This window comes from Arvicola amphibius, chromosome 1, assembly GCF_903992535.2.
Source record: "Arvicola amphibius chromosome 1, mArvAmp1.2, whole genome shotgun sequence".
Classification (NCBI taxonomy): Eukaryota; Metazoa; Chordata; class Mammalia; order Rodentia; family Cricetidae; genus Arvicola; species Arvicola amphibius.
In genome coordinates this window covers 110,273,353-110,283,181 of record NC_052047.1, presented here as the reverse complement: position 1 = coordinate 110,283,181, position 9,829 = coordinate 110,273,353, and the positions used below count along the sequence as shown (strand labels likewise).

General features: G+C 40.5%; 1 protein-coding gene across 1 annotated transcript; it reads right to left on the bottom strand.

Moving 5' to 3' along the window:
- Positions 1-7,473: 7,473 nt before the first annotated feature.
- On the bottom strand, positions 7,474-8,430 carry LOC119806816 (olfactory receptor 10T2-like). Its single transcript, XM_038318856.1, has one exon. The coding sequence runs from the start codon at positions 8,428-8,430 to the stop codon at positions 7,474-7,476; it is 957 nt and encodes a 318-aa protein (XP_038174784.1).
- Positions 8,431-9,829: the final 1,399 nt, after the last annotated feature.

Below are 9,829 nucleotides of genomic sequence, written 5' to 3'. Positions count from 1 at the left end.
ACGGTGATATGCAAGATATTCATGAGTATGACAATAGGATCTGTACATTTCTGGCACCCTCTCCTCAGCTGCCCAAGGACCTAGCTGGGGGCGTCTTCCTGGACACCTGGGAACCCCTCTAGAGTCAAGTCTCTGCCAACCCTAGAATGACTCCCTTAACTAAGATATATAATTCCTTGTTCCCATATCTACCCTTCCTATATCCCAACCATCCTATTCCCCCAAGCTCTTCCCATTCTCCACTTCTCACTTTTCTCACCCCATCGCCCCATCCCTCCATCCCACCCCACCCCCATGTTCCCATTTTTTGTCCGGCAATCTTGTCTAGTTCCAATATCCAGGAGGATAACTATATGTTTTTTTTTTGGGTTCACCTTCTTATATAGCTTCTCTAGGATTTTTTACGAATTATAGGCTCAATGTCCTTTATTTATAGCTAGAAACCAATTATGAGTGAGTACATCCCATGTTCATCTTTTTGGGCCTGGGTTACCTCACTCAGGATGGTGTTTTCTATTTCCCTCAATTTGCATGCAAAATTCAAGATGTCATTGTTTTTTTACCGCCGAGTAGTACTCTAATATGTATATATTCCACACTTTCTTCATCCATTCTTCCACTGAAGGGCATCTAGGTTGTTTCCAGGTTCTTGCTATTACAAATAATGCTGCTATAAACATAGTTGAACAAATGCTTTTGTAATATGATTGGGCATTTCTTGGGTAAATTCCCAAGAGTGGGATTGCTAGGTCCTGGGGTAGGTTGATCCCCAATTTCCTGAGAAACCTCCACACTGCTTTCCAAAGCGGTTGCACAAGTTTGCATTCCCACCAGCAATGGATGAGTGTACCCCTTACTCCACATCCTCTCCAGCAAAGGCTATCATTGGTGTTTTTGATTTTAGCCAATCTGACAGGTGTAAGATGGTATCTCAGCGTTGTTTTGATTTGCATTTCCCTGATTGCTAAGGAGGTTGAGCATGCCCTTAAGTGTCTTTTGGCCATTCGAACTTCTTCTGTTGAGAATTCTCTGTTCAGTTCAGTGCCCCATTTATTAATTGGGTTCATTAGCATTTTAAAGTCTAGTCTCTTGAGTTCCTTATATATTTTGGAGATCAGGCCTTTGTCTGTTGCGGGGTTGGTGAAGATCTTTTCCCAGTCAGTAGGCTGCCTTTTTGTCTTAGTGACAGTGTCCTTTGCTTTACAGAAGCTGCTCAGCTTCAGGAGGTCCCATTTATTCAATGTTGCCCTTAATGTCTGTGCTGCTGGGGCTATACGTAGGAAGCGGTCTCCTGTGCCCAAATGTTGTAGAGTACTTCCCACTTTCTCCTCTAACAGGTTCAATGTGTTCAGATTGATATTGAGGTCTTTAATCCATTTGGACTTGAGTTTTGTGCATGGTGATAGACACGGATCTACTTTCATTCTTCTACAGGTTGACATCCAGTTATGCCAGCACCATTTGTTGAAGATGCTTTCTTTCTTCCATTGTGTGCTTTTAGCTCCTTTATCAAAAATCAGGTGTTCATAGATTTGTGGGTTAAGATCTGGGTCTTCTATTCGATTCCATTGGTCAACTTCTCTATTTTTATGCCAATACCAAGCTGTTTTCAATACTGTAGCTCTGTAATAGAGTTTGAAGTCAGGGATGGTAATACCTCCAGAAGTTCCTTTATTGTATAAGATTGTTTTGGCTATCCTGGGTTTCTTGTTCTTCCATATAAAGTTGATTATTGTCCTCTCAAGATCTGTGAAGAATTTTGATGGGATCTTTAAGGGGATTGCATTAAATCTATAGATTGCCTTTGGTAGTATTGCCATTTTTACTATGTTGATCCTCCCAATCCAAGAGCAAGGGAGATCCTTCCATTTTCTGGTGTCCTCTTCAATTTCTTTCTTCAAAGACTTAAAGTTCTTGTCAAATAGGTCTTTCACTTCCTTGGTTAGAGTTACCCCAAGATATTTTATGCTATTTGTGGCTATCGTGAATGGTGACGCTTCTCTGATTTCTTTCTCTGCTTCCTCATCCTTTGTATATAGGAGGGCAACTGAATTTTTTGGAGTTGATCTTGTATCCTGCCATGCTACTAAAGGAGTTTATCAGCTGTAGGAGTTCTCTGGTGGAGTTTTTCGGGTCGCTTATGTACACTATCATATCATCAGCAAATAATGAAAGTTTAACTTCTTCCTTTCCAATTCGAATCCCCTTGATCCCCTTGTTTTGTTTTATTGCTATTGCTAGAACTTCAAGTACTATATTGAAGAGATAAGGAGAGAGTGGACAGCCTTGTCGCGTTCCTGAATTTAGTGAGATGGCCTTGAGTTTCTCTCCATTTAATTTGATGTTAGCTGTCGGCTTGCTGTAAATAGCCTTTATTATATTTAGGAATGACCCCTGTATCCCTAATCTCTCCAAGACCTTTATCATAAAGGGGTGCTGAATTTTGTCAAATGCTTTTTCTGCATCTAATGAGATGATCATATGGTTTTTATCCTTCAGTTTATTTATATGATGGATTACATTGATAGATTTTCGTATGTTGAACCAGCCCTGCATCTCTGGGATGAAGCCTACTTGATCATAGTGGATAATTTTTCTAATGTGTTCTTGGATTCTGTTTGCCAGTATTTTATTGAGAATTTTTGCATCAATGTTCATGAGTGAGATTGGCCTGTAATTCTCTTTCTTGGTTGAGTCTTTGTGTGGTTTAGGTATCAGGGTAATTGTAGCTTCATAAAAGGAATTTGGCAATGACTGTTCTGTTTCTATATTATGAAATACCTTAAGGAGTATAGGTATTAGGTCTTCTTGGAAGTTCTGGTAGAATTCTGCATTGAACCCATCAGGTCCTGGGCTCTTTTTGGTAGGGAGGTTTCTGATAACAGTTTCTAATTCTTCACTACTAACAGGACTATTTAGAGCATTTACCTGGTCCTGGTTTAACTTTGGTATATGGTACTTATCTAAAAAAGTGTCCATTTCTTTTACATTTTCCAACTTTGTGGCATACAGGCTTTTGTAGTAAGATCTAATGATTCTCTGAATTTCCTCTGTGTCTGTGGTTATGTCCCCTTTTTCATTTCTGATCTTATTAATTTGTGTGTTCTCTCTCTGCCGTTTGATTAGTTTGGCTAGGGGTTTGTCAATCTTGTTGATTTTCTCCAAGAACCAGCTTCTTGTTTCATTGATTCTTTGGATTGTTTTCTGTGTTTCTATTTTGTTGATTTCTGCCCTCAGTTTGATAATTTCCAGTCTTCTACTCCTCCTAGGTGAGTCTGCTTCTTTCTTTTCTAAAGCTTTCAGGTGTGCTGTTAAGTCTCCAATGTGTGTTTCTCTGTTTTTTTTTAAGTGGGCACTTAGTGCTATGAATTTTCCTCTTAGCACTGCTTTCATAGTGTCCCATAAGTTTGAGTATGTTGTGTCTTTATTTTCATTAAATTCAAGAAAGACTTTCATTTCTTTCTTTATTTCTTCCTTGACCCAGGTGTGGTTCAGTAGTTGACTGTTCAGTTTCCATGAGTTTGTAGGCTTTCTGGGGGTAGCATTGTTGTTGAATTCTAATTTTAATCCATGGTGATCCGATAAGATGCAGTTGGTTACTAATATGTTTTTGTAACTGTGGAAGTTTGCTTTGTTACCGAGTATGTGGTCAATTTTCGAAAAGGTTCCATGAGCCGCAGAGAAGAAGGTATATTCTTTCCTATTTGGGTGGAATGTTCTATAGATGTCTGTTAAGTCCATTTGTTTCATTACTTCTATTAAGTCTCTTAATTCTCTGTTAGGTTTCTGTCGAATTGACCTGTCCATTGGTGAAAGAGGAGTGTTGAAGTCTCCCACTATCAGTGTGTTTGGTTTGATGGCTGCCTTGAGTTCTAGTAATGTTTCTTTTATATAAGTGGGTGTTTTTGTATTAGGGGCATAGATATTCAGGATTGAGACTTCATTCTGATGGATTTTTCCTGTAATGAGTATAAAGTGTCCCTTTCCATCTCTTCTGATTGATTTTAGTTTGAAGTCAACTTTGTTAGAAATTAGTATGGCCACACCCCCTTGTTTCTTAGGTCCATTTGCTTGATAGACCTTTTCCCAACCCTTTACTCTGATTAGATGTCTGTCTTTGTGGTTGATGTGTGTTTCTTGTAAACAGCAGAATGTTGGATCCTGTTTTTGTATCCAATCTCTTAGCCTGTGCCTTTTTATAGGTGAATTGATTCCATTGATATTAAGTGATATTAATGACCAGTGGATGTTAACTCCGGTTGTCATTTTTTATTTGGTAGTAGAGATTGTGTTTTTCCTTTCTTTGAGATGTGCTGGTGAAGGGTCGCTAGATATCTGAGTTATTTTGGGCAATGCTGGACTCCTTTGTTTGTGAATTTCCTTCTATTACTTTCTGTAAGGCTGGATTTGTGGCTATGTATTGTTTAAATTTGTTTTTATCTTGGAATATTTTGTTTTCTCCATTCATAGTGAACGAAAGCTTGGCTGGGTATAGTAATCTGGGCTTGCATCCATGGTCTTTTAGTTTCTGCAAAACATCTATCCAGGACCTTCTGGCTTTCATGTTTTCCATAGAGAAGTCAGGTGTTAGTCTGATAGGTTTTCCTTTATATGTTACTTGACCTTTTTCCTTTGCAGCTCTTAATATCTGTTCTTTGTTCTGTATGTTTTGTGTTTTGATTATAATATGGCGGGGGGATGTTTTTTTTTGATCCAGTCTATTTGGTGTTCTGTAAGCTTCTTGAACCTTAATAGGAATATCTTTCTTTAGGTTTGGGAAGTTTTCTTCTATAATTTTATTAAATATATTTTCTGGACCATTGAGCTGTAATTCTTCTCCTTCTTCTATGCCTATTATTCTTAGGTTTGGTCTTTTTATTGTGTCCCAGATTTCCTGAATGTTTTGTGATGAGAATTTGTTGGATTTGCTGTTTTCTTTGATCAGTGCGTTTATTTTCTCTATGGTATCTTCAGAATCTGAGATTCTTTCTTCTATCTCTTGTATTCTGTTGGTTATGCTTGTTTCTGTAGTCTCTGTTCGTTTACATAGTTTTTCCATATCCGGCTGGCCCTTGGGTTGTGTTTTCTTCCTTGCCTCCATTTCAGTTTTCAAGTCTTTCACTGTTTCCATTATCTGTTTGATTGTTTTTTCTTGCTTTCCTAGGATATCATTTACGGATTTATTCAATTCTTCAAACTTTTTGTTATTCTTCTCGTCCATTTCCTTAAGGGAGTTTTTCACCTCCTGTTTAAGGGACTCTAATACTTTCATAAAGTCAATTTTTTCTACTTCTTCTTGATTAGTGTGTTCAAGTCCTCCTGTTATAATTTCGTTGGGTTCTGGTGCTTTCATGTTGTTTTTCAAATTGTTGGAGGAATTCTTGCATTGGTGCCTGCCCATTTCTTCCTCTGAATAATCCCCTTTGGGTCTTCTTTTAGAAGTTCAATTCCCCCCAATGAATTCAATTCACTCACCCCAATGAATGATGGATCCTCTGGCAGACTGTCAGGTCTCCTTGCAGGCCAGGCAGCTCGCTGACAAAGGGCCTACCTTGCTGGAGGCAGCAGGCTAATGAAGGAGGGGACCTCCCACTGGCCTGGGTACACTCAATTCCAGGTCCCCAGTGCCCAAACAGGCTGAGCTTTGGGATTTTGTGGCCCCAAAGACGGGAGGATGAGGCGGGGTAGGGGGTTCTGGGTGCAAGCTGGGAAGGGACAAGAAGAGAGAAGCAGGATCCGGGGGAGAATAACCCCTGCAGGAAGAGCAGGGAGTGTGCAGGTGGGGGGGGAGAATTGGGGAATGTCGGTGGTCCCTCTCCGGGCAGCTGCCATGTTCAGGCACTCACTCCTCACTCACCCCAATGAATGATGGATCCTCTGGCAGACTGTCAGGTCTTCTTTCAGGCCAAGCAGCTCGCTGACAAAGGGCCTGACTTGCTGGAGGCAGGCTAATGAAGGAGGGGACCTCCCACCGGCCTGGGTGCACTCAATTCCAGGACACAGGCGCCCAAACAGGCTGAGCTGTGGGATTTTGTGGCCCCAAAGACTGGAGGATGAGGCGGGGTAGGGGGTTCTGGGTGCAAGCTGGGAAGGGACCGACTCAGACATTCTTTATCCTCAGGTCCCAACCTCTGGTCCCCACAAATTCCCCTCACTGACCTTCTGGCCAGGGCTGCCCCTGGCTTTTTCTCTTTAGATATTTTCTTCTTTCCTTGGATTATCCCAAAATTCTTTAATTTATTCTGGAATCTTTTCTCTTTCACACCACCTATTCTCTGCCTCTTAAACTAATTAAATCTGGGTATCTGAGCAAAATGCACTGTCTTCAAATCTCTGTTGAGGAGACACCACTCCCTTCCATACTCTATAAGCATTGGCATTCTCTTGGCTCTTCATCCCATTTCTAAATCATTTATTTACCATCTTCATGGCAAAGCATTGATATCAGTATTAGTTGGTGCCATTAGTACCACTGTTCTGAGAGTGGTACTGAACAACCATTTTCTTCTCCTCACTTATTAAAGACTTTGCCCAGGTCCAAATCTTTTACCCTACCCAAGCCCTTTACTTTGCTCCAGAATCAGTAGTGGTACTCATTATGTGGTGAGCCATTAATGTGACCTGGAAAAGCCTAGAATCTTAGACCTCCTCATAATATCTATTTCTTCATAATTCACTTGAGAACCTTACTGCAATATTGTTAGTAAGATTGTAGTTAAATACAGCACATCCAAACTCTCTGGGCTTTTACAAATGACATGCTGTTTAGTTTTCTATGGTCTATATTTTAATAATATGATTATTATTTTCCCAGTGCTAGGGATTGAACCTTGGACCCTCTTTCATGCTAGGCAAGAGCCGAACCATTGAGCTAGACCCTAAAACAAAATACTTGTTTGAAGATGGGAAGAAGTCAATTTTGAACCATCTAATTTAATACTTTGTAGAGGAATGGGAAGGATAGGTTTTGACAGAGTTTTCTACAGTTTTTATAGAATCTAGTATGTTAAAAAATTCCTGTCTGTCTGTCTGTCTGTCTGTCTGTCTGTCTGTCTGTCTCTCACTCTGGCACCCTGGATTCTACCATGCTAGCACCCCAGGAAAATCTTGTTTTCAATTATCCAAGCTCTGTAGTTCTATGGAGCACTGGACCCTGCCAATATACAGGTTCTGGAAGTCCTGGAAGTTTCCTGAACCTTGCAAGGAAGGAGGGAGGAGAACTTGAGGGAATGGGATAGTTAGCATGGGGGAAGGACAGAGACAGAGAACAAGGAAAGAGATATCTTAATTGAGGGAGCCATATGGGACTATCAAGAAACCTGGCACTAGGTAAATTCCCAGAAATATACAGGATGACCCCAGCTAAGACCCTAAACAATAGTGGAGAGGGTTCCTGAACTGGCCTTGCTCTGTAGTCAGATGGATGACTATCTTATCCCATTTTCCCCATAAGATCATATACACTTCAGTCTTTTAGGATCTTTTATTCATCATTTTAGGAAAAAACTTGATTATGTTGCCTAGGTCTTTTCTCAGGGCTGTCTGCATGTCTTTGTTCCTTAGACTGTAAATGATGGGGTTGAGCAGAGGTGTCAGAATGGTGTATGTCATTGCCAATAGTGTGTCATCCCTGAAAGAGTCACTGTTCTTGGGTCTCAAATAGACAAAACAAGCAAACCCATAGTGTATGAACACCACAGTGAAGTGGGAGGAGCAAGTTGAAAAGGTCTTATATCTCCCCCTGGCGAAGGGCATCTTCACAACTATTGTCACGATGAAAACATAAGAAACCATGATCAAAATAAAGCTGCCCACCAGCACAAAGGCAGTGAATGCAAGGAGAATCACTTTTTGATAAAATGTGTAATTACAGGCAAGGGAGACCACAGGCTCGATATCACAAAAAAAGTGCTGAATGATGTTGGAGTTACAAAAAGACAAGTTGAATATTATGATGACAATGCACAGAGAAACTGTGAAGCCAACCACCCCAGAGGCCATGATGAGCTGGAAGCAGATCTTTTGAGTCATCAGGATTGGATAATGTAGGGGGTTGTGGATGGCGGTGTAACGGTCATAGGACATGGCAGACAAGATGAAGCAGTTGTTGCCTCCCAACCCAAAGAAGAAAAACATCTGTGTGGCACACTCAGGGAGAGAAATGGCCTTGCTCTCCGATTGCAAGTCCACTAACATTCGGGGTAGGATCACCATGGTGGTGCAGGTTTCTGAAAAGGACAGAGCAAAGAGAAAAAAGTACATGGGAGTGTGAAGGTTGTGGTTGAGCTTGATGGCTGACATGATCAATGCATTTGCTAGGAGGATGGTCACATGGGAGAGGAGAATCACAACAAAGAGTAGATCCTTTAGTTCTGGGAAACTGGAAAATCCCCACAGAAGGAATGTGGTCACTGTGGTGTGATTGCCCATCCTCCTGGTGGCAGCACTTTTGGCCAGGCAGAATGTGTGCTTAATGTGAAGACTCAGAGACGACTGTGAAGAGATTCTGCAATGATGTTGCCAGGATTTTCATCAAGGTCCCCTGAGTTAACAAATTTAATAACCACAGGAGAGTTTTGGATGCCAGTGACTGAGGGCAAAGTTAGGAGTCTAAATGATATGAATATTTCTAGTTAGTAAGTCTGTTCAAACTCCATAGGTTAGGGCTTAGGCTTGTTGGCTGTGGTTAATGTAGTCCAACAGTGGCTGGCTCACGTTGAAAAGTCCAAGAATCTGAGAGTTGTTCAGTCTTTGATGTTGGATGACTCAGTCGGTCCTCAGTCTACGTTGGGACCACAGAGAAGTAGGTTTTAATGGCAGTGAAGCAATGCATCAGCAACAGGATAGATGAGCTTGCTGGTGAGAATGAGGGCAAGCAGACAGAGCTTACTTCTCCCATGTCCTTTCATATAGCCTGGACCAGAAGGTATAGCCCAGATTTAGGAAGTGTCTCCCTACTTTAAATGATCCAGTCAAGAAAAATCCTCACAAGTGTGCCCAGCCACTTGGGTGTTAGCTGACGACAGATGCAGTCCAATTGACAACCAAGATTAACCATCACAGTGACAATTTTGAAAGTAACTAGATGAGATAAGCAATTTACCAGGCAATTTCAGGCTGTTTTAAATATACAACAATAATAATATTAGTAGTTCTTAGTGAGCTAGTTCAATGACTTTGTAGTTGTTGTGAACATTGCATTGAAAGCATCTGGGGTTGGAGTGAGTTTTGAGAACGGTGTTATTTTAGACTGTCAGTCAAATTTAGTCATAGGCGTTTGATCAGCATTATTTTCCAGTTGCTATACTCCAATGGTTTTGCAGTAGAGACTTGAAGGAACCACTTTAAATTCCTGACATTAATTTTTACATCATATTTCTAACTCATTTGTTTATTAAATTTCCAGTCCATACAGAAATTTATGGGCAAGAATGACATGAGGACTGTACATATTGTTTTGATTTAAACATTAATCACTGTTAAATCATAGAAAAAAGTAATTAAAAAGGAAGAGGAATACAGACAGCAAAAGAAATACTGGCTGGAAATCAATCTACAGAATTCACAGGGATTAAAGTAAAGGATGATATATCATTCTTCTCTTTGAAGAGTTGCTATTTTCTAATCAGTACTGAAGATTCAGGAACAGAATATGACCAGCAACCCCTCAACACAGAAGATGAACTACAAAGTATGCTGGGGTTAGACAGTGTTCATATAACCCTCATAAACATATGTGATAGGTATCAGCACTCAGATTTTACAAAGAGTGGCTGAGTGACTAGTAAAAGTCATGACTTTATTCAGCTTATATTGACTAAACACCGAC